At 33.0% G+C, this 26,083-nt stretch overlaps 2 protein-coding genes across 2 annotated transcripts; one reads left to right on the forward strand and one right to left on the reverse strand.

The window, feature by feature from the left end:
- Positions 1 to 92: 92 nt before the first annotated feature.
- Positions 93 to 6,478, forward strand: LOC113519685 (uncharacterized). Its single transcript, XM_026904849.3, has 8 exons — positions 93 to 316; positions 388 to 570; positions 934 to 1,164; positions 1,654 to 1,794; positions 2,443 to 2,563; positions 3,039 to 3,183; positions 3,950 to 4,006; positions 4,373 to 6,478. Exons 1-8 carry the CDS (start codon positions 203 to 205, stop codon positions 5,967 to 5,969), a joined length of 2,589 nt encoding a protein of 862 aa, XP_026760650.2. The 5' UTR covers positions 93 to 202; the 3' UTR covers positions 5,970 to 6,478.
- A 124-nt stretch (positions 6,479 to 6,602) lies between these two features.
- Positions 6,603 to 24,699, reverse strand: LOC113519901 (F-box only protein 11). Its single transcript, XM_026905121.3, has 14 exons — positions 24,303 to 24,699; positions 21,109 to 21,355; positions 19,699 to 19,866; positions 18,653 to 18,857; positions 16,783 to 17,008; positions 15,612 to 15,836; positions 14,665 to 14,909; positions 13,251 to 13,577; positions 12,849 to 13,043; positions 12,224 to 12,529; positions 11,576 to 11,756; positions 10,906 to 11,053; positions 9,490 to 9,588; positions 6,603 to 8,870 (listed from the first exon to the last, which is right to left on the reverse strand). Exons 1-14 carry the CDS (start codon positions 24,397 to 24,399, stop codon positions 8,741 to 8,743), a joined length of 2,799 nt encoding a protein of 932 aa, XP_026760922.1. The 5' UTR covers positions 24,400 to 24,699; the 3' UTR covers positions 6,603 to 8,740.
- Positions 24,700 to 26,083: the final 1,384 nt, after the last annotated feature.

Raw genomic sequence — 26,083 nt, forward strand, 5'->3', positions numbered from 1 at the left:
TCGATTTTCTCATTTATTAATCTATGGTGTATTAGACAGTTTATGGAGATTGTAGCATACTAAAGAGTCACAGTCTTTAGACATAATTTCTCTAATCTGTGGTTACAGTCACAGGTGTTTGACCAAAGATAATCTGTTTAACGAATAATAGTGGATTTGAATCGAAATTCATAAATACTTTATTTTAAAGAAAATTATCAAAATGCTAATATCAGATGGGATAAATCACGGCAAATTACAATCGATAATAGTTGGTGAATTAAAAAAAGCGGGATTGAAGCATCGTTTAAAAAAGATTATTCTTAAAAACGTTAAAGTAAGTATTTCCGCCGATATTTACTTTGTGTTCGTTTTGTGAATCAATAAATAAATTTTAATTTAATATAGGATCACAAAACGTTATTCGGCGCACCGCTAGTAAAAGTACCATCATGCAGTGTGATTTGTTGTGGAAGTACACTGAGTGTTCCGATTGTAGTGACAGAGATGTCTTCAGTGTTGAGGGCAAATGCCCATGTTGAGGGTTTGTTTCGAAAGGCGGGATCTCAGAACCGCCAGAAAGATATAAAGGTTAGTGACCTATAATTACAGATTTTTAATATTTTCTTTTTACATTTTATCTGTACCCTAAAAAATTCAACCACAGCTCCTAAGGGTTCATTACGAAATAACTGAACATGGAGTCTATGTTTGTGTTTAACTCTAAAAGTATGAAGGATCTAAACAATATATATGACATGCCATTTTTATGATAAGGCAGAAGCATTAGTTGATAGTGGTAGGTATAAGCCTCTGCTAAGTAGGATTTTAATTTGCAAGATGAAATGTGAGGGTGTAGAGTACTATATTCATCATAATGGCAACAGTTAAGACTTTTTCATAAAAGATTACATTTCATTTATTTTTTTAAGTAATCAATTGTTTTTCTTTTAGCGATTATTAGATGCAGGTGGTTGCGTCTCAGAAGGTCATCATCCTATAGATGTTGCCAGTGTGCTTAAACTTTATTTGCGGGGATTACCAGAGCCCCTCATAAGTGCTGAGGTTCAAGACTTACTTCTCCGGTGTCGCCTATCAGCTAGTGAAGATGGACTAAAACCTCTATTGCATACATTATTACTTCTGCCAGTGCTTCATGTTCATCTTTTACATTATATTATGGAGGTATGTTTGTATAGATTTTAAAAAATTAATAATGTTGTAATAAATGTAATGTTGCTAGGTGCCCTCCAAAAAACTATAAATTGGCTGCTCATAACAGGCATATTTTTTTAGTGTAACGAGAGTTAGCATTTAAGAGACATCAGAGTAAGTCTTTTATATATTGATTAGCACTACAATGTTTAATAATTTTTGGCATAGGAAAAAACTATAATATTAATGTTTCTAAATGATGTATGTCAGTGAAGTTTGATTGTATAGAGGTCAAGTTGACAGGGCATATTGCTGGCAATGGAACTTCTAGACCCCATTATTAATAATCTTCTGCACCATAGAATCATAGTGTCTCCTTAAAGCTTATTCTAGTTTTAACTAACCTACAATCTGTTATCAAAATATAGAGTTTGTATTCCTTAGGTTTATAAGTAAGTTCAAAAGAAAATGTCAACTAGAGTAATATAGTTATTAAAAATAAGTTTTCTATTATTTTAGTTACTAAATTTTATTGCTTCAAATCACAAAGAGAATCTAATGGATTCTTCAAACCTTGCCATTGTGATGGCCCCCAGTATTATGCCACTGCCAGCTGCTGCATCTGCACAACGATTGGAGCATCATGTTGCACTTGTTAAGGTATGTATTATTGTATTCTTTAAAGATAGTCTCTGGAATTATTGTTGTTATAAATGTTGCATTAGATTCTGAGTGTGGTTTAAATCTATGAATTTAAAATTATATTATTTATTTTATTTTAAATATCTCTATATACAGACATTGTTATAATTGTAATTATTTAGTCAATTATTATTCATTAATTCAATTAATTGTCAACATAAACAAAATTTAAAGTAGTTTTAACTAAAATTTCTGGTAAATTTAATTTATAGAAGCCTCACAACAAATATTGAGCTGTATTAGGCTAGTGCAGTAATCAGTCTAGTGTATGAATCTTAACAGTAAACATTTATCCTTATATAATTTTTATTTATGTAATATTTTTATTATTTTTACTTAAAAGAAATAATTAGAATTTAGCTTTAGTTAAGTTATATTTAGAAAGAGAACTTTACTAAATTAACTTGGGACAGGTTTCTTGGTTATTCCCCACAGGATCTGTTTGAGGACCATAAAAATACTGTGTAGTGTTTCTGTTATCATACATGAATTAAAAAAACAAACACTGTGAAGATATACCTTTCCTGTATGTGAAGTTACTGTGATTTTAAGATAAAAACAGTCAATTATAATAATATAAAAACCTCATATATTTAATCATTATAGATATTCATCGAAAACTCGCAACATATAGGCCTTTTAACAGATGAACTCATGACACAATTGGACGATGATTCCGATGTATATCGAGCAAGAAGAAAGAAAAGGCGAAGTGGTTCACTCAATCGTAAGTGTAAAATTGAAATAATTAAGCATTAAATTCCATATTCTAAATAACTGTTTAACTAGCAGTGTCACATGGCTTCACCCATATGCATCAGTATATGAGTATAAAGTATTCTATGTTCTAAGTTAAGATATAATCTATCTTTGTACCAAATTTCATTCAATTCTGTTCAGTAGTTTTTGTTTGAAAGAGTAACAAACATCCATTTATTCATAGAAATTTTTATATTTATAATAGTAATAAGATTGTTAACTGCTGAAAATAGGCCTGCTTTAAAAATTGTCCTACATCATGTTGATTGGTTATTATGGTATACCTTAATTTCTGAAAATACACTGAATATTTGTTTAATTAATATTATATATTATTAATATTCGTTTTTTGATAAAATTTAAAACTTCTATTCCGATTTCTTTTTAATTTTTATTTAATTTAGTCCTTGAAATGTGGCGAAATAAACATTATTATTTTTTAGGTGTGCTGAGCGGTTTACGCAAAATGGTTTCTGGTGGTGTGAACACTCCTGCTACTGTTCGCGAAAATACTAAAACTCCAGTTCTGAGCAAGTCTGCTGCCAAACGGAAGTTTGACGCCTATGAAGGATTTTCTGCTAAAACTAAGTATGATTTCGTAAAATAATTTAAAAACTACAGGGAAAACGTAATGTAACTGTTATGAAAAAAAGTAACTGAAACATACAATTTAACAAAAAAGACATAAAACCGCTAGTAAGAATACTAGCGGTTCGCTCCGGTTTCGCATGAGTAGATAAATAAAAAGATAAATTAGTATTTTGTATTAGCATTTATCTTTTTAATTAATTGCCGAGTGGTTCCGGCGTAGAATCCTTTCGCGTGGATGTCGTAAGAGCCAACTAAGGGAGGGTGAGCGATAGGCAACAACATCTCTTTTAAAACATATCTAAAGCCTGGCTGTAGTTGCCAATCTGCTTGCTAAGTGTTGCAACTACTGGCAAAACCCCCCAAGGGAGGAGACTTATGTTCAGCAGTGGATAGTTAAAGACTAATATGATGATGATGATTAACATTAATAGACAAATTTTTGATATTTCAAAAATTTGCCTATTATTGTAGTATTAGCAGTATAGTGTAATTTTTGTAGGGATCTCTTTTTTTTTTTAATAATATGTAACCTGTTATTTGCTGATAATGTAGCTTTTTATAGATGAATGTTTAAAACTGGTTAAATAGTTTTTGAGTTAATCCATTACAGACAAATAAACATACAAAAATTCTAATCTTTCCTGTTCTATCGTCTTTTTATTCTTCCTTCATTGTCTCCTAGCAATTGTTATATCTCTGTTGTATAATTTATTTAAAATTCTACAATTGAATACTTGTTAACAACAGTAACTTGTTTTAACAGGAAAGAAGTAACAAAAGGCTTGCCTCAAAAAGAGTTAACATTTACACCAGTGAAAATGTAAGTAATATCTAATTTTTATATGTTAATAACTAAAAGCCTGATAACTCGATATTGTTTTTAACTCTTCTTTGCATAATTTTTTATATGGGTGAAATAAATCAAGGTGATATAATTCATGTTCAAAATTAAAGGAAAAATGGTTAAAAAAATAAATTTGACAGCTGTTTTGTTTTTGGCAATGGACAATAAAAAAGGTATCCAGATATGATCAACTTAAAGTGACCTTGGTCTTTTATATAATTTTTGGGTATTAATATTATGATGGAAATTTCCACCATTATACAAAGAAGGGTTAACTTACCTATTTATAAAATATGGTCTTATGGTAGAAAAGTAAGGATTTACGCGATTTTATTTTTATAGGGGATTAACGGAACGGAAACGACTACGATTGAGTATGATGGATACTAGGAGTACCCCAATCATAAATACAGATTTCAGCTCTCATAAAAATTCAGAGACCAGTATCAGCAGTGAAGACTTTTTAACTTCTTCTGAACACTTGTTTAGTGCTCACGACACAATAGACTTATCTCCGGATATGAAACAAGCAGAAAAAGATTATGTTAGAATCTCTAAACAAGAATACGAAGAAATAAAAAGTAGAGTTTCAGCCATAGAGAATAGACTATCCAGGGAGTTTACAGAAGTAATTCCTAGAGCTCAACCTCTAGAACATGTCCAAAATGCATATGAACAAACACTGGAAGAAGTTGCAATGTTAAATTGTCCAAACTCGGACCATCTCGCTAGACGTTTAAGTAGAGAACTGAAAATTAGACCAAATGAAGAAACTAAAGTTATTCGATCACCTAGTGCTAGGAAAATTGGTTCAATAAGAAGGCGTTCAAAAGAAAATATTATTAAAGTTGTAAGGCATAAATCATGGAATGCATCAACACAATCACAAACTAGTCATGTTGGCGATAGATTTTATCCATATATAGGCATCAAGCGTAGAGATAGAACTAGTACAGCAAAACCTGATTTGGCAGTATCAAAAGAAAAGCAGTCTCCAATAAATGATTGGGATTGTTCAATGTCAGAAAAGTCTCTTAACAGTTCTGAAATTAATAATCAGAAGTATCATTTGCGTAAAAGAACAAGTCTCGCGTGCGATTACAACCCTGATAAAACTATTGGAAAATTTCAACCACGTAGATCTTTGAATATAACTATTAATAATAGTTGGGATAATACAGTGTCAGAAAATTCAATTAACTCAAGTTCGAAATCAAACGATTCTGATCAAATGCAACATTATCAAAACATAACTGCCAAAAGTTCTAAGAAACTCACTAGACACAGTCCTCCGCATCAGAAGTGGAGAAATGCTGCAGTTTTCTTTATGGATAAAACTGGTGAAGTTGAAGCCGCCGGTCACAGTGGAAGACCCTCAGTCAATAAACTGCGACGTCAAAATGCTGGAGCTGTACTTGCTAAAGCTAAACTGTTTGAATCTAGTTCAGATAAATCGTCCGAAAACAACGACAGAGTTTTACATACTGGGTTTGCAAGAAGACCGCGAGTGAATAATCAGCATCAATTAAAATCACAAAAATTAATTGCTCATGTTAAACCAAAAGTGCAGTCGAGCAGTTGTGCAAATGTGGCCCCTAATGTTCCTATCAGAATAAATAGAAATATGGATGTTGCCCCAAGTTTATCTTTAAAATCATATAGAGAGAATGCAACATCAAATAGGGACAATATAGAATCATGGCGATCAAACAAGAGAATTACATCGCCTGGGAAAAGAGTTGTTTCGCCACAAAATACAGCGTTAAAAACATCTCAAACGCCAGTTCTGAAAAAGCCATTATGCACAACAAGAACTTTAAAAACTCCAGTAGCTAGCAATGAACCAAGAAAAGTTAATACGCCTATGAAAGCTATACATGTATCTCCAAGAAGACGGTCTCCAAGACAAAAGCTACGCCCTTATAATCATGCTCATTAGCACAATGAATATGAGCAATATATTTAATACCTATGTATTATCATTACAAAGTGATTAAAACGAAACCAGTGGCCATTGTAAATATTACCTAATTTGTAATCATACTGATTATTTCATAACTAATTATATAAATCATAATAATATTCTGTTTTAATGGGAGTTAAGAGGTTTTATATTAAGCCTTGTTATTATAAAGTATTTTAAAACGATTGAAAAAAAAATGTCTTAGGTTAATAAATAAAGATTTCACAAAAAACAGACTTCAATTATGTAAAACTATTGAACCGATTTTGATAAAATTTCTATGGCATATTATTTTAGATAAAAAATAATAATTTAAAATTGGTTTAGAACTGACTGAGTCATGGGGTAACAAATATAAAAAATGAATGTGAGTTTGTTACCTTATAGCGCTATAATTGCTTAACCAGTCACTATTATGTATCAAATTTTGTATATAAGGGATGGAAGAAAACTCATGAAAATCAAGCATATTGCTTCACTTTTAGATAATAACTGTCGTCTGTTTCCCGGAGTTCGAATTTTGGCTTTGACAATTTAACAAATATTTCTAAACCAGCTTCTATTTACAGCACTTCATTCATTAATCTTAGGGGGTAAATAAAAATCAAATTTATAATATTATATGATGTATATCACGGCTTTTACAATGGTATTTTCTTGTATAAACAAAAAATCCAGATTTGAATTTAATAAATTAAGATCATACTGATAATTCAATAATAAATAACAATTTCACATTCAAATATATAAAGCAACGAATCCACGATAATTTAGTTGATAAAGTCATAAAACTCTCAATAATTCTGTTCGTGGGGTATAATTAAAATAATTTCACTTATACATTTAGTTGATGATCACAGACGGATTATAAAAAAGCAGATTCAGAACATACCGTGCTATGGAGAGACGATTTAACAATTCGAAACTTTTAATAGTGATTACTGAGTAATTTAGATTTTCATCATAGCTTATTGGCTAAACTTATCACTATCAGCACTCTGGCCACGCACTTGCGGCATATCCCAGTTTCCTAACATTGCTTTTCGATCGATATCAATACCAAATTTAAATTAACAATATAATAAAATATCAATTGTACCTAAGATCTTTTCCAGTTAAATACGCACATTCGTTCTTAATTTTCATCTTAATATACACTAACGAGCCACTCTTGCGGCTACGCGGCTGTTGATATTTCAGGACTATCTATAGGCTGCAATTGCAGCGCTCACTCGACGCTGCGCCCGGTCGCGCGCAGCATTCAACCCTTATGAGCGTAACATACGTATTCCATAATTAAACATACATGTTGTGATCAATAATAAAAATATAATGATACAAATACATTAATTACTACATTTTCGATTATTGTGTGACATAAATATTTACAAAGCGCATTAGGAGCGCCAAAATAGTTAGGCGAGGCAGACTCCTAATAGAGATTAATTAGTGCGCCGCGCCTAGCGTCCACTAACTTCACAGACCAGCAACGACTCGCGCTCTGTGCGCGCCACTCTACCCCATAACAATACAAACTAACTTGCACAATTATCTTTATTAACTAAAACATCTGAACAATCAACTATATTGTCAGGAGAGCTAAGGAATAAATGCCCCAAAATAAAAATGTAATCTTGTCGTCAAAAAGTTAAAAAGAAAAATTATAAGCAATTATATTACAAATAGCCATCCTGACTGTGACAGTCGCTGGATCGGGAACTAGTTATGAACTAAATAATGCATAGTTCATTTAAAGTAAACATAATTATATTCTTCCCCATGATTATGAAACTATAGCGGATATTATAATTATACGCTTCTACATCTTACAAAATGAATAACATTATTCTAAATATCAATGTGATCTCTCGATATTATAGTACGATTACAATTTGGGAATGCATGATACTACTTGACGAAATACGTAATTATTAAGTACCGATGATTAAAAAAATCTCTACATATACAAACAGTGTACATTGTCTGAAATAGAGTTTTCCTTCAGCTATATAAAGTACAAAGATGAAAAATGTGAAACGACACGATCTTGGTCGTCCAAGAGTAATGGCTTCGTAATTCAGCGACTTCAGGACGAGTGCTAAACAATACGGAGTTTTAGATAATAAAAATAAGTGAACTAGAGGTAAAGTTACCATTCTTATATTGATAGACAAAAATACTATTTGCCGGGTGGCTTTATTCCATTTCATGTTAATAGAATCAGATTTTAAAAACAGAATAGATATTAAGAGTAATAAAAATCGAGTTTCGAGGAAAGCTGCCGATAGGATCAGAAATTATTGTCTATCAATCTAAAAATTGGCGAATAGAGGGACGGCCGTCGACCGGCAGTAAAGGACTAGACATACTACGTATGGAGACCGGACGGACGCAGTAGGTACGATGTAAAATAATCCTTGCTCTGTCCAGACAAAGTAAATTTCTAACAGCGATATCACTCTATAGAAAAGACAAATGTATAGAATTGACACAAGCTCTAAGCTACTTTCAATATCTTAATTCCATACATTTTCAACGGACACTTATAGAAATACACTTTAATAATTAAGGATAATTTTACAGTGCAATTGCTGCAGACGTCCATTCTCCGCACGCGGTAGTATGTATAGTCTTTAAAGCTAAAATAAATAAGGACTCGAGCTAGGAGTTTCCGACAAATACTGATTCCCGACGCGGCGTGGGGCGTGGCGGTGGGCGGTATGGCGTGGCGTCGGCGGCTAGGCCGCTCAGTTCACCATCAGTGTGTGTGACTCCATGGGCGCCGCCGAGTCGTACAGCGTGTCCGTGTCCTGCGTTGGCTCGCCTTGCAACTGGCACTGGTTTGTGAGCGTCCCCGCGCCGCAGTCGCAGAAGAACCTGCAAATATGTTTATATATTAATACATAGAAGTTAGTTTAGTGATAGTATAAGGGATCCAGCAATCTCATTGCTAGTAATATATCCTGATCGACCTCTACAAAGTCCCGCTTGGAAACCATCATGTGTAATTCTTGACGAATTTACTATGATATGCTAATCAATCTGTTTTCATTTTCGTCTATTTGGTATTCTGCTACAGTATATATACAATTTTATTACAATATATAAAAAAAATATAGAGGTCAAAATACGTACAATGGCCTAAATTAGAGGCTAAGTCCGGAAATGACAGTACAATTTACATATAAATAGAAGTCAATATCAGCAAATGGCCCTTTAGTTAAACAAATTTATCGTAAACGTAAGCAGTCTTTTATCATCATCATCATATTAGCCATTAACTGTCTACTGCTGAACATAGGCCTCCCACTATTATAAAATATAAATTGATATTATAAAGACTCGTTTCTACCCCTGTAACCGATGACTCCTTTTGCATAATAATTACTCAATGTTTAAGAAATCACATAAATTTTCATGAAAAATCGAAATAGCCGTTTAACCGTGAAAAGTCATCAGAGATTTACTTATAGATAAGATATTTGACGAAATTTACCTGTCATGGCGAATGAATTCTACGTCGTGTCCGGAATGGCACGTCTTGATGCAATTTACACAAATAGCATTACGGTCTGTCGTGTTACAAGTCTGGCACCTGAGGACAAACAGAGATTAAGCAAAAATAAAAACAAATATATATGTATGTGTAAATTGAGTGCTTTTACTGAATAGTGGAAAATATTTGAATTTGTTATAAAGTTAATATTTCAGCCTCGGCAAACTTACTATACTGCAAGTAAATAAAATCAGTCTACCATATACATCAAAAAGAATTAGCCAGCAATTTCAACAATTATTTAATGTAATAACTTTCTCCAACAAGTAAAACAAAGTGAGGTAGGACTTATATTTGTAAATTATGCAATACAATTGAAAAACACATTGCAGTTTTCGTTTATGATGAAATATTTTATTAGATTCAAATAATAAATAAAGAATAAATAGTACCCATAATCTCTCAAATCAAAATTGTTCGACCCAAGTTTTCTAATAATCTATACAGTTTAATTATATGAATTTAAACTACTGATTAAACATGCTTGTAAGTTACAAAAATATTTCAGAATACACTTCCGTGAAGTGAATAATATGTAATGAAATGAGTCATTAAACAGGGCGTATACTTGTATGTAATCTATTATTAACTTTACATGCCAACTTGATATTTTTATCAAATATTTCTACCAAAACTTCACGATAACACAGAGTTTGTAAATATTAGTATATTTTTTATTACTGCTATAATAAGGTATGTTTGTCAATACTGTAATTTATCACTACATAAATTAGGAATATTTTTATATCTTTATTATTTTATATTTTTATATTTGTGAATTAATAAAGACTTACACTTGTTATTTGACTTTTTTTTTTACGATTAAGGTTCTAACCTTGATCTCCCAATGGAAAGACAAATATAATAGAATGTCAAATGTTCTGATACAAATAGACATGTAGACTCAAGTTTCTCGACGCTTTCTTCGTTTAAACTGTACTTATGATTACTTTCATTATTATATAGTGCAACTAACTAGCTGTATCCCGTTATTTTACTAAAGTTATCAGACAATAAAATACCCTAGGTGTTCAGTTATATAATCCACCGGAGTACCAAATTTCATTTAAATCTACTAAATAGTTTCGTCTAAAAGAGTAACAAATATCTATCCATCCTTACACCAATTTCTAAACTTTCGCAATTACAATATTAAAAAAAAAAAAATGTTATCATAATCGACCATATGAATGAGTCATGGAAGTGTAAGAAACAAGAAGTTTTTCTAAACCTTTCGACCTGACGTGTAACCCTATAGAATGTGTATAAAAAGTTTTCTTACAGTAGCAATGAAAACAGATACCTAATAAATATAGTCAAGTTCGGTATTCGCAAAAAGAATGTTCTGTAACTTACCTGTAGAAATCGTGCATTGGGAAGGATGTATAGGAAGAGATTTTATATAAACACTGCCCGCCGCCCACCGCCTTCTCCACTGCGTCTTGGTTACTGAAGATTTTATTACCACGCACGAGAGGTGACACGCCTGACGCTAAACACAAACCTGTAAAATAAAATGCAATGTAATAATAGGCATTGGACTTCCCATAATTAATTAAACATTTAAAATAGAAATCAAGACAGTAGGGCCTAAGCATATATACGAGGAGTTCATTAAAACTAAGAAAATATCTGAAAGTTGACCACAGTGTAACAGGATAAAGAATTTTCGATAGTAACATATAGAAAAGAAAGCTTTAAATAAAAGGGTACAAATAAAGTCGATGTTTATTTGTGATCGTGAATTTTGACTAAGCAGTCACGTGTCAAAGTTCACTGCAACGCTACAGATATCAATCGCGCATTGCAGAACCTAATTAAATGAAGTTGCTCTTTGTTTACGCTTTCTCTAGAGAAAACATTTTTTTTTTTTTGTGAAGAGTAGTAAATTACAATTCTTTCAAATTAATGTCAATAAATTGTATTAAAAAATTGTATAAGATTAAATTAATAATTTATAAAAAAAAGTTGTAACTATCATGTCTATAAATTGAAAACATCTGTTTTTAAAATATCGAACCCATACCTCCAAATCTATTATTAAAAATTTGATTGTGCTCTAGAGTTGCCGTAGCATTGTTTGTGATCTCCACGCCAGCGGCGAGTCCATCGAAGATTCGGTTCCGACGTAACACTGGATGACTTTGGGTTGAAATTAATACACCCGCTTGTGCATTACGAAATATGTCATTCTCTTCCAACACACCCTGCCAAAATACATTTATTTATTTAAAATGTGCATAAGTCACTGATTTTGATCAGCATAATATAGTAAAATATAATAATCATCATAATATTTATTATATAAAGGAGTTGGGGTTTCAGTTTTCTTTGTTCCAAAGGTTTTTGGGACGGGTTGTCTGAGAAAACCAGCAAATTAGCCGAGAATGAAGTAAATCATAATATTATATTGTAATAAATGAGTAAATAAATAGTTCAATTTGTCTTATAAATTTTTTAGAAATAGGGAATTTTAGCATTTTTACAAGGAATCTAGGAAATATATTAAATTGTAATCTGTATGTGAATGTACTGATATTATAATGAGTTATCAAATCAAATGTTGAAATTTCAACTTAAATTCAACAGCTAACTAACAAGACAAGAAAGTTATTTTGATATTAAAAAGTGATAAAATATAATCGAAATTGAAATTGCAAAAAAGCAAACTTACCTTTCCTCCATTAAAGATACAAATGCCTCCATCCCGACCGTCGAATATTTTATTCCTTTTGAGCGTGGGATTGGAATCAGTCTTAATCCATACACCGGCCATAGCATTGTCAAATATCTCATTCTGCTCAAGTAGACCTAGGCCTCCATTGTATACTAATACGCCACCATTCTGTCCACCCCATATTTTGTTACCTCTAATTACAGGGTTGCTACCTGTCCTAATTTGCACACCTGAATATAAATGGTTGAATATATCATTATCTTCTAGTTTACCATGGCCATTATCATAGAAGTATACGCCGACCTGTAAATAATATTACAGCATAAAAATTTAACTAAAAATAGAACTATGGAAACTGATAATAATTTTTGTTTGAAAAGAGTCTACACAAACACTAAATATTAATAAAAAATAAAAAAGGTACCTAATTAACGTTTTGAGATAAATAATTTAAAATATTTTTTACATAAAACAGCCTTTAACTGTCACAAAAAAAATATGGGACTAACAGGAGTAAGCCCGGTTGATTGCAAAATTAAATCAATAAAATCGATTTAGAATTTGGCAATCATAACACATATGTGAGGATTAATATATATCATATTATCATAGTGTAGCATACCTGTTTGCCTGAGTGTATTCTGTTCCGCCGCAGTACTGGTGTGGAACCAGTGGTAATCCACACGCCGGCGAGCGTATTAGCGTACACTTCGTTCTCCTCGATAAGCCCTTGGCCCTTCTCGTGGACGTAGATGCCGCCGTGCTGCCCGTGGTGGATTTTATTGTGCCTTACTATTGGATCACTATTAGTACGTATCTGAAATTATACAAATAAGTACAATGTAATGAATATGATTACATCTGTGTAAATAAACAATGCATAATATAAGGAAAATTCAATCAAATCACTTAGACACTATGGTAAAATGTAGTTTATGTTCTTCTTGTAAGAAAATTGAGGAATATAATTGTACAATAACAGATGTTAGCATATAAATATTGCTACATGAAACAGCTTACTCACCTGTATTCCAGCTAAAGCATTTCCATAAATATTATTGTGCTCTATGAGCCCACGTCCCTCCCCAAATATGTACACGCCGCCCTGATGTCCATTGTATATCTCATTCCGACGAATGGTTGGATTGCTATTGGACGTGATCCAGACACCCGCAAAATTATTTGAATGTATTTTGTTGTCTATAAACTGTCCTATGCCAGATTCATGGACATATATGCCGCCAGTCTGTCCATGGTGAATCTCGCAATGTACTACGGTGGGGTTCGCGCCAGCCTTCACTTCGAAACCAGCGATCCTGTTATTGTGTATGTCGTTTGCTTCAAAGTAACCCTGTAAAAATAATATAGTTTTATTTTTTTATTTTATCTTTATTTGGTCTCCTAGCAATTGTTACACTGATAAGATTTAATATTAAAATTACTGTCTATTTATACTTAGTGTACAATCATTTTAAAGGAAACACAGCATGCTAATTATCAAAAACAATAATATGGTAATAGTTTCAAGTTCATTCCACTGAAAAAAGTATATGGATAATATTAAAATTTTTAATTCATGAAATTATATATTATTAGCAGTTATTCTGGCATTATATCATAAAAAATGCAAGTATTTTGAGATATAAACAATTTCCTTGACTATTTACATACATACATATCTGTTACACCTTCCTTTTGGGGAGTTTTGCCAGTAGTTGCCACGCTTAGTAGGCGGATTGGCAACCGCAATTGAGCTTTAGAGGTATTTTAAGAGGGATGCTGCTGCCCATATGATGTTACTTAATTATGCCCCCCTTTCCCTAATGGTGCATGCAACTAATTTTGTAATACAAATCACCTCCATGAATATAATAAGGAAAGTCAGTTCTCTTTAATGAAACTGATAATATCAGTAACATTAGGGCAACATCTGGATCAAAGCTTTCGCAGAGCCAATTTCACATTTATACAATGATATTGCGATACGTGAGACACAAATTATGTAAGACTAGTGATTTGGTCTGTCTTCGCATGGGTAAATAAAATTTTCGAAAATAACATATAGCTTATGTCACTTGCTGATAACATAGCTCTCCATGTGGATGAATGAATTTTTGAAATAAGTCGAGTAGTTTTTGAGTTTATACATTACAAAGAATCAAATATTTTCTCTTTATAACATTAATATAAAAATCGCACCGAGCATGTAACTGTTTTAGTACTGTGAAATTAATATATGAAATAAAAGTAGATTTACACGTGATAAGATGATGAAATAAAAGCTGTGAAATTAATTTCTTGCTACTACTTTCGTAATTCAATCAGGTTTGATAATTTTCATTTCAAAACACTAACTACAGTCTTTTTTTAACCCTGTCAGGTAGAGAATCACCGAAGTCTCTACAGTGTAAGCCATAAAAAAAAGGAGAAACACTAACCAATCCATTTTCAAATGTGAATATTCCAACGTCCCTGCCGTGGTGTATATGGTTCCTACGCATAACGGGGCTGGCATAGTTCTTGACCCAGATGCCTGCGAGCGCGTTCCGCGAGATCTCGTTATCGAGGTACTCGCCCTGCGCGTAGTCCGTCACGTACAGCCCCACGTTCTCGCAGTCACTGATATCGCAGTGTTTGATGATGGGCGTTGCGCCTGCGCCGCTCACGCACACGGCCGCACCCACTGTTTTGTACACAGTTATATATTTTATAATTTTGACACATGAACATTAACTTTAGGGTATGGTAATTAATATAATAATGTTACTTATACATTGTATTTGTACCTTATGTTGAATCAATATTAATGATTAATAAAGATATAATTACAATTATATAAATGAGATAACGCGGGTCGACTCTGCGGTGCTATACTATATGCTATACTATAAACTTATTTTAAAAGTTTAAACTCCAATTTGATATCACAGCAATATCTTACGTCTAAGGATCAATATGAACTAAATAGTTAATAAGTTTAAGTCAAAATTATCATAAATTTAGTTCATGATGGTCCATAAAACAATATTTATACGAGATTATCAATTTAAAATATTAGATTTAGAGATAAGTTTATAGAAATTGTGCTACAAAATGGAATGTATTTTATAAATTTTACATGAACAAATTTTAAGTTCCAACTGGACTTAGAGAAGAATATGAAATAATAGGCATAAATTTACTGGAATAACACCTGAGTCCTCAGGAATGGCAATGCATGGGGGGTATCATGGGCGAAACAGTATACTCTGTTATGTCCATGGTACTGTTCATGTCTATAGGCGACGGTTACCATTTTTCATCAGGTCTGTCCCTCTATATAAGTGCCTAAGGAATTTGGAGCTTTTTTCATATAGCTAGCATACACTTATATGTTCTTACTTACCAACACTGGCACTTCTAATAATACAATGATCGACGGTAGGTGAACAATTGTCGGACACTTCCAAACAATAGTGCTTATGATGTTGCATAGTACTGGACGCATCGGGAGAGAACTTGAGCGTCATGTGTCCGGCATATGCTCGCATCGCTCCCTCCGCGAACGTTAACGTCGATTCAGCTTCACGTTCCAGGACAACCGACTCTGCTACGTTGCCTGGGGCACAACCTGTAATGGAATCTTGTATTAACTCAATGACATTAACATACACTTATAAATTTTTATAATTATTTGAAAGGTATGTATAGGTACTAAGAACTTCCTTAGCATATGATATTTTTTTATTTATTATTAATTCTGCCATAACTGTCTACTGCTGGACCTTCCCCACCATGAGGGGAGTTTTGCCAGTAATTGCTATGCTTGGATGGTGGGCTGGTAACCACTGTTAGGCTTTTAGATATTTTAAGAGGGACACTGCCTCTTAAAATATCTAAAAGGCCAAACACGGCCTATCCCTCACTCTTCCTTAGTCGCCTCTTACGACACCCACGGGGGAAAGGACAGGGTGGCCTATTCTATACTGGGACCACACATGGCGATGATGAAATATGATAATTTGGGGGGAAAGGGATTGTTAGTAATGGAGACTGAGAATCCCATTGCTAGCAATATACCCAACCAGGTCGACCTTCTCGCGGTTTCCCCTGGAAACTATCATGGTTAATTCCTGATGAATTCATCATGATGGGCTAACTGGCCTGTTTTCTTTTTTTTTTTTTCATTTTCATTTTCATCTATCATCCTTCACTGGTGCTCCGCCAGCGTATCCCGTTAGCGCAGGCGGGGTTACCATACCATTTTCACCCATCAAAAAAAAATATGATAATTCAGTATAATGTTAATTAAAAATTTTAGTTAATATAAATAATAATTATGCTACTTTACAGCCTTCATGGCGCAGTTGTAAGAGAGATAAAATCAGTACTACCAATTACAGATTTTAAGTTATTACAAAATATTACAGCAAATAGCTAATCACATAAAGGATATACTAGGTAATTCATGAACGTGATATATTATAGTTTGGCGAGCTGACGATTAGTGTAATTGTGTGGTACTTATTTCTTATCTTAAGACTAGATGCATGACTTATAGGTATAATAATAGTTACCAATGAGCTGCACGTCGGTGTCTATGGCGAGGCACTCCTCCTGATAGTGTCCAGCGTGCACGAAAACGAGTGCGGGTTGAGCACGCCTGCACGAACACGCCGCCGCGCCGCCCGCACAGCCGCCGCCGCACGCCCCGCTCGTCGCTCCGCCGCCTGTGCCCGTTGCACTCACGCCGCCCACTGCGCTCACGCCTCCGCCACGCTCCTCCACATACTCGAGAGCCGCCTGACGTCCAAAAAGTTTAATTAAATGACGTTTACACGGAAATGCACTGCACGTTTCTATATTCAATTTAAAACTTATAAACGAATGTTGACGTGATTTAATTCTATTGATATAAAAATTAATAACTGATATTTTCTAAAGCGTTAAAAAAATATTTTGCTTATTAGACAAGTCAGGTTTATTTTGACAGTTAGCATATTTAAGAATACAAGTTTTCTGCAGCACAAATAATATGCTAATTGTTTAAAACAAATACATGTGCTTTTATTTGTTAAGATTTATTCTGCAAAAAACGTGCGGTGCATTGCCGTGTAAGCCCACTCTTACTACTATCATCACGCTGAAGACATTTAATAGTCAAACGTGAAACCTTCATCGTATTTCACCAGGTACGACGGCGTGCCAGGCGTTTCTTGTCATGTAAAGGGTGAAGGGGGATTGAAGCGAAAGGGCAGCTAAGTGGAATTTCGTACTGTAGATTTAAATGGAGTCCACTGGTGACAAAAACTTGTCTCCAACTCGTAGTGACATCAGGATTCATCCTCCTTCAAGCTCAGTGAAGCTGTGAAAGCTAGCACAGGCCATATGAGTAATATATTGTATTAATAAACTAATCAAAATGTTAATGTGGCAAACTTAAAAAATGTGAATGTATAGAGTTTAGACAATGCCATTTTTGTATACATATAATTGCGCGTCTACTCGTGGGTTGGGTATGAATAGTATTTCAGGATAATATAACAAGTTTAAATAACATTTTTCTAATTTAAATAACACAGATTTAGTAATGTTAATTTCGTTTAAACGAAAATTATCAATTAATAAGAAAGTAAAATCTTAGGAGTCAATCTCTTCCATATATGATATTAGTTACATTTTAAATTGTGTATGCCAAAATGTAAGTGAACCAAACAAACAACTTTGTAAAAGTCAAGTAAAGAAAATCAAGAAACTTGAGCCAATATGTAAAACACGGGACAATAGATAATAATGATATTCATACTGAATCATAATAGTGTGACCTGAGTAACAACTAGACGTTATATTGTGACTTGGTGTAAATGGAGGAAGTAAGCAATGAAATTTTCTTATGACATACACATTCTTATTTCCATGAAAGCATTCATTTTTTAGTGAAATAAAGTACAGTAGAATCCATATCTGAATATTTCATCACCCAGACTTATTCTTCATGGCTCTAATTACCGATTTAGAAATGGTATTATGTATTAATTGGATTATTTGGGTATGTAATCTATTATCTTTGTAGCCCGTATTTTTTTTTTTATATTGTATTGACGTATGTAAAACCCTTTACAGAATAAACAAATATTAAAATTTAATTATGTATTGTTTGATTTGATTATGAAAGAAATATTTTTAATCAAACTTAGATTTAGGCATTTTGAAATAATCATTTGAAATAGCTTTTATTTTATTCAGATAATCGAGATTCTACTGTAGATAAAAGTATGAAGTAAGTATAGCTAATGAACATATAGACTATTATACCTAAAATATTATTATAGTTTGACAACATATAAACCAAATTATGAGTAAAAACTAAAAGTTTCACATAGAACTTAAACATGATGGTATACCATTAATTTCTAGATGTATAAAAAGTATTGAAAAATAACTAACCCGAATTGTGTTAAAATGCTTGATACGTGATTCCTTCTTGGGTCGATAGTTGGGACGAACATGAATCCCATAATATAGCTGCCGAAAACTCTCCTTCCACGGATTATCAGCGTCACACTCATCGGCCGGCACAAATTCGAACTGGCACGGAGCTGGATGCATCAGAGGCGTGTCATACTCAAATACCGACTGATATAAACTTTTCCTGTTGAAAAATAAATATTTGATCAGTTATGCATTAGACAGATTTGGTACTTATAAAAAAAAAAACTTTTATATTACTTTCTCTCCGCATTTTAATAAATCTTAAAATTATAATTGATAAATAACAACTCCAATTAAATAATCTAGATTTTAAGTTTATATAATAGGTTTAAAAAGTTATCAAAGTATGAATTTAATGTAAGTTTTACAAATTTTTTATATAGTTTTGTTTATCATAAAAATTACAATATTTGTATAAATTATTGTTTATAAATAGGAAATTTCAAAGTTATATATAAGTTATAGTTTGCTTTTTGCTTGCTACTTCGTACATGTGGATTTCGGAAATAGGAAAGTTTGTACTATGATAATACACCAGTTTTTTAAGCCAAGCTGTCTAGCTTCAGGAATGCAATTGTGAAAAAAACATTCAAGTAGATGCAGTAGTTTAGTTTAGTAGATATCGAAACAAACATACAGACAAAATTTCTAAAAGTTATTGTCTTGGCATCTTTGGGTCTTATTAAGACCCCACATATAAATTTTTCTTAAATATCTACCATGTATAGAGATGGTCCAGTTAAAAGTTTATTATATTAGTTACTAATTACTAATACATCCAAATACACTAACTACTTAGGCACTACTACTTTAAATAAGGTGAATTGAGATTGTTTGCCATGCCAAGACATATAAATAAATATACCTAGTAAAAAAAGTGAAATCTCTCATGTAAATATTCACATTTTCAATTGTTGTTGACCTCCATTCTCATGCCTATATTTTTGAATGACATAATGAGAAATGGTTAATTCTTATAAGTATTTTAAAAAAATGTTTACCATAATTCAGTATCATTTGCAATTGTGTTGAACCTCTTGCAAACTTGTGCAACACGGCACAAGTCCCTCTCCGTGAGGTGGGACAGGATACAGAGCAACACTTCATCAGGGAGCTCGTATTGTAGATACTGTGATACATTGCACACATCCACACCCTGGGCCAGAGAGCTGTGGGGAAAAAATTATAATTAGAATTTCTTTATTCTTTATTGTATACAAAACATACTGTTAATTATTACGTATGAATTAGTTATGTATGAATTTCATACTGCATTGCTAATATTATAAAAGAGATAGTTGAGGAGGAAACATTGTTGGTAATGGGGACATTAGTAACAACCATATCAGGATGATTTTCTAGTTTTTTTTTTTATAGTTATCCCCTGTAAATCATCCTGGTTAATTACTAGTGAATTCATCATAATGTGGCAACTGATCTGATAGAAGTGGTTGCTATTTCATTTTAATTAAAAAAAAAAATAGTTCATAATTATGATTATCATTTAAGCATACTTAAACAGCTAAACAAATTTTAATTAAATTTGTTAAACAGGTGAACCATATCTTGCTTCAACTCATAGGATACTTTTAACCTTATTCATGTAAGTAAAATCCCAGGATACACTTAGTGTTTTATCCTACTACTATTATAAATAAAAATTTTTGGGGATAGACAGATTTGATTGAAATTTTATCAAAACCGGTTCAGTAGTTTACTTTTTAAATTAAAATAACTTGTATTGGCATATTGAAATTTGTCCTTTTTTTGTAAAACACAAACTTTAATTACATTCAATAATAATAAATAAACACCTCTGACTATCCCTTTAAAAATTACATTTGTGAGGATACTTCTTTTCTCAGAACAATTAATTTAACAAATGGACAAAATAAAATTGGCAAATTTCTACTCATTATTCCAGTTTTATAAGTTATCTAGGCAAGGAGTAAGTAGTTATTTATTCTTGGAAAGTGAAAGTAACAAACATTTAACTTACGTAAAGTAGAAATACCTACATTAACATAGTGCATAAGAAGTACATTTATTGAAATAGTAATCACTAAGGCCTACACATAAAATATTAGCATTTGAATATTGGAAAAGTTGTAGAAATTACATTGTTTTGATAGGTATCGTGAAATATATTATCTAATGACTGAGGGATTTAATTCAAAAGATAAAAAATAAATAAAATAGGAAACATACTCATACATAAATATTATAGGGAAAAATATTAACAAAATTTGATTATTATTGCATCAAAAAACTTTGATCGTAATAATGTTAAAGTCTTGGTTATCGATAAAATAAGTTTCAGTTTTGTTTGTTTGTTACAGACTATAAAATCTGAATTATACATTATTTAATGGTACTAAAATATCATAAAATACATGTCAAAGAATACTCACGTCCTAGGCCTCTTTCTAGCGGGTAGAGAGCAAGCGCCCGAAGGTCCGGGCTCGTGGTAGGCGGGTGGCGACTTGCGGCGCAGATCGTACGGACTGTGGTGGCCGGCGGTGGTGGCGGCGGCCGCAGCCGGTACCGGCGGGGACCCGCCGCCGCCACCGCTGCTGCTCGGCCCAGCGCACGCGGCCGTGGCCGCCATTGCGCTGCCTGTCACGTTATTTGGGCAAGGGACTGATTCACATGGCTCACCTGCAATACATTGCATTTGAGTGATTAGTATGCTAATTTATGAATGTACTTATTTGTTAAATTTAAAAGTATATTTTTTTCGATAATTATATTAACAAATATTAATATTTTGTAATATAATTATCGCCCCATTTTTAAAGAAATTACTTTTTTACAATTACTTATTAAATATAAAATAATAATATAATTATGTATAAAATCTAAATATTTCAATACTCTATATTTTATCACCATTCTGATCCTTATTAACATTAATATGTTAAAGAAGACCAGAATGCCCTTTTATTGAAGAAAAATTAAGTCTCTTTAAATTGATTATTATTAAATGATTGTGTGGCCCCAGCATGGAATAGGCAACCCCTTCCATTCGCGTGGATGTCGTAAGAGCCAACTAAGATAGGGTGAGGGATAGGCAACAACATCTCTTCTAAAACATATCTGAAGCCTGGCTGTGGTTGCCAATCTGCTTGCTAAGTGTTGCAACTACTGGCAAAACCCCCCAATGGGGAGGCTTATGTTCAGCAGTGGATAGTTAAAGACTAATATGATGATGATGATTGCCCATTAAGACAAACTCTTAACCAAAACATAGACCCATATTTTGGTTTTATAATGAAAACAGAACTGACAGTTTTTATTTGAATGTTGTTAAAATATTATAGATCACGAAAGAGAAAAATGAATTATTGTGTAATTTATATAGAACCCAGGTATTTAATTATATACATATATATATATATATATATATATAATATTTAAATATTCAGACAATGAGTCACAGACAAATGTCATGTAATTTTATATATTTCATATCTTCATTGCACAACTGGATATGTGGATATTAATAGTTTTCAAAATAACATATTACTATCTTATTAATGCTAATTAGACAAGTTTAAAAGTTTGTGAATATGTTTAGTTATTTAAATATTACTAAATGACCCAATAGTCTAGTATGACTAATTAAAATTTAGTACACACATGTATCTTAGATTAAATACACAGGAGACTTTATCCTAATTCATACATACAAAGCCGTGATATTAAACTTACCAATAAACAGACCATATTGACTAATAATATTAACATTTTATAATATCAAGACTAGGAAACCACAATGGTTAAGTCCTGGTAAATTTGTTATAATTGTTTAACTGATTTGACTTCATCACTTGTTATTCTCCTGTAATAATCCATCAGTATAAAATAATAGCATGGGCAGGGTGTTAACATTTTATTTCCTACATACATAAAAAGTGATGTCAAATATTAATGAAGTATAAATTTTTAAGATAATATTATTCTTAATAATATTTATTTTACTTAAAATGATATCAACATGGAGTAATAAAATTTTTGATTTGTTGCCAAAACACATGACCTATTTGAAAGATAGATCTAGAACAGTTATGTAGAATTTAATTATATGATGATAGCAATAATGATTCATACAATTGCAAATAATTTCTTTTTTGAAATTTGTTATTAAACTTTAACCTTACAGATATTTTTTAAATAGAGCCACTATGATATTCTGAAATAATCCTTATTCATTACAATTGAATTCATATTGTGAAATGACAAACAAGTGTATTTACTTAGTTGACATACATCAACATAAACACTTATAAAATGCATTTATTTTTCTTTATTTCTATCACATATAAAAATATTGTACACAATTCAAATGTGAAATATTTCAATCATGAGTGTCATTGAAATTAGCTACTAATAATGTTTGTATATTAGTTAAATATTTCTATAAGGGCATTTTAACTGGGCACTATTTATATATTCCATTCATTTTGTCAAATATGATGACCATGATATTTGGATAGATAATAGACACAAACTAACTTATTGTAGTACTCTTTGTCATTGAACTATTATAATTTAAAGTATTACATGTTCTGTACACAAATAAATTTTTGTTCTGCATAATTCTTAATAGTTAACTTTAATCCAGATTTTTTGAGAGCCTAATGGCCTATTCTATGACATAGCTCATGTAAACATGTCACTTTTGTCTATCTTTTAACTGCCACATTAGACAATAATTGAATAAAACATTATCAAATTTGTAACCAAGTTAGCCTATTTTTATAAGTTCTTTTATTAATAAGTTTCAGTTTACATGTTTTGTCGATCAAATGTGTGATGGTAAAAAGCATATTGGAACAAAGTTATACAAGGCTTTATGTTAAGTACATTAATTATTTATATAATACATATACACAATAGCTTATATAGACACCTAAAACAACTCCAAATTTTGATTGACTTAAATAAAGAAATAAAATATATGATAGATAATTGTTATAATTATTCTTGATAAAAAGAATTATAAAATTTAATTATTTGAAAATAACTGACAACAAATAAATAAAATAAACTAACAATGTTATGAGTAAATTACAAAACAGACAAAAAACATATAAATAACTTCATTAGCATTTTATAAAACTGTCTTGAGATTACAGACCACATATATTATGCACGTCTTATGGCAAGGAAATATTATATTCCTTAATTACCCGTAGGTATACAATACGATTGAGGCATGTTTCAGAACAGCTGTTTCGTCATGCTATGTAAAATAAGTTTCATCTAGCAAATCAATACCCATATTGCGCAAAATGTCACTGAAATGCGCTGTTCAAGATCCTTATAAAGGTAGAATCTGATGAATAGTATAAAATTTACGTATCTAATCAATTTACGTAGGGGGAACAATGAGTATCCAACAAAAATTTGTACGTTAGCTCGGCAAATTTTTTAGTGTAACTGCCACAATAGAATGCGCAGACTATATAAATTATGTATAGATCCAAAGAATAATTTGTCATAAACATGCTATTGTTTAATTCAAAGATTACACATTTATGGACATGTCGTATCTAGCGATTGGTAAATTATTGGGACGACATCGGCGACCCGGATTACTTACTCGATTGTGTCCTAGAAGGTAGCGGTATCCGATGTCCGCCTTTTCTTCGCGATCTACGGACGTAAGAACGCGAAGAGGAAAACGAGGCACTAGGCATTATTTCTATAAACACTTATATTCACTAAAATTCAGCCCTAAACAAAGGAGACACCCGCACCAACACCGTCGGCCATTTTCTGTTTAGATTAGATTTGGGTAACGAACAGGAAAGAGAATAAACCACATTAGTTAATATCGGACAAAAGTTATAATAATCTCAGAATATATCACTACACACAGACACTAAAATTATAACTGTTAACTCATAAAAATCATAATTGGATTAAATTAGAAAAAAATATTCAGTGCCCTAGAATAATGGGCGACTCTCCAGCAAAATATGGCGGATTTCGGATTAACATGGCGGCGGCGACTGTGACGCCATCTACAAAACTTTTTTTCTTTTTCTATGATTTCTCGTTCAAATCCCCTATAAACAGAGAGGGTCGGCACACTTATTATATCGGCCCCTAATATGTATTTATTTTACTAACACCCTATTATATTTATTGGGAACGGGGTAGAGGGGTGTAAGAAAAAGAATATATGTAATATAACAAGAATATTTATTATTAAAACAAAAATTATGAAATTTACGGATTCGCATCGTAGCCATCAAGACGACAACACGTCCCGCATGGATCCTAGTGGAACAGCTGAGCAAGCGCTCCTGTATTAAGAAACTCTTTTTAATACAGGAGTCTGGTGCGTTTGGTGATCAAACGTGCCAGACAACACCCGACTTCAGGCCCGCCGGAAGAGAAAAGAGCCCGATCAAGTTAAGAGCCAGTTCAGCCCCCCATTACCCCTCAACTGCTTAGATTGCGGCTGGCTGTAAGGCTCAGCATACCGAACCATTCGGCCAAATGAATGAACGAAAAAGCCCTTCTCAGAGCCATAGTGTACCATCTGCGCGGGAGGTAACACTGCTACCCCCCTGCGCCCGCGCCCGCCTCTTCCGTTCCGCCGGTTCAGCCGGGTGTCGAGGTGGAGCCGAGGTGTCGCCGAGATCAACACTCTTGATGATCTTGGGGCAAGTCCTGGCCACATACTTTCTCTCCCAGGGTAAGAAAGAGAGGATTGCGGTCTTGGTGGGAAATGAAGCCGCTGTCTGGGAGATCAGCTATCGCCTCTGGTGGAGGAATCGGAACTGGCAAGAGACTTGGGCCGGTCATTCCATATGTCTACAAGACCGGCCTGGAAACAGAGGAGTCACGAACCCGATGAGGAGGCGCATAATCGTTCTTGTCGCCATTGCCACCAGCAGCCCACCCCGTTATCACCTAGGGTCTCCCGAGGAAGTCCATAAGTACCAGTCTGAGTCAACATCAATAGGTGCTAGTTCCTTCGTATATGGATGCAGCGAGACCCTCTACACCACTACCAGGAACGTCAGCAAACTCTAACGTTCTTGGACAAACTGCTGCCGTCGTGCCTCACCCTCGAATGAAACTGCAGAGAATTCCCCCGTTAATCGTGCAACACCTGCCCGTCTGAGTGCCCCACTTTAAAGCATTAAAAGGAAAACTGAAGTATATCCCAACGCTCGCACTTTTGGAAGAGGAGTGCGTTTTTCCCCCTAGTCGGAGGAAGAGTACCGTATTATACAGCGGTACCTCTCGGACTTGGAAAAAAGTGAGAAAATCAACTGGTTTAGCTACCAGCTAGAAATTGAAGGAGACCATCCGCGGCAGCCCAGCGGACACACCGAAAGAGGAGATAGCCGATACCCCGAAGTTGGG

The sequence above is a fragment of the Galleria mellonella genome, unplaced genomic scaffold, assembly GCF_026898425.1.
Source record: "Galleria mellonella isolate WM207_F2 unplaced genomic scaffold, CSIRO_AGI_GalMel_v1 utg65, whole genome shotgun sequence".
NCBI classification, from domain to species: Eukaryota; Metazoa; Arthropoda; class Insecta; order Lepidoptera; family Pyralidae; genus Galleria; species Galleria mellonella.

Bases quoted from the DNA above. Each gene is read 5' to 3' on its own strand.
- LOC113519685 (XM_026904849.3), top strand. From the start codon at position 203: ATGCTAATATCAGATGGGATAAATCACGGCAAATTACAATCGATAATA. The intron at 1,795-2,442 runs GTATGTATTATT...TAATCATTATAG, and splicing joins ATCATGTTGCACTTGTTAAG to ATATTCATCGAAAACTCGCA. The intron at 4,007-4,372 runs GTAAGTAATATC...TTATTTTTATAG, and splicing joins ACATTTACACCAGTGAAAAT to GGGATTAACGGAACGGAAAC.
- LOC113519901 (XM_026905121.3), bottom strand. From the start codon at position 24,399: ATGCCTAGTGCCTCGTTTTCCTCTTCGCGTTCTTACGTCCGTAGATCG. The intron at 9,589-10,905 runs GTAAGTTACAGA...GTTTGTCCTCAG, and splicing joins CCAATGCACGATTTCTACAG to GTGCCAGACTTGTAACACGA. The intron at 8,871-9,489 runs GTAAATTTCGTC...ACATATTTGCAG, and splicing joins GAATTCATTCGCCATGACAG to GTTCTTCTGCGACTGCGGCG.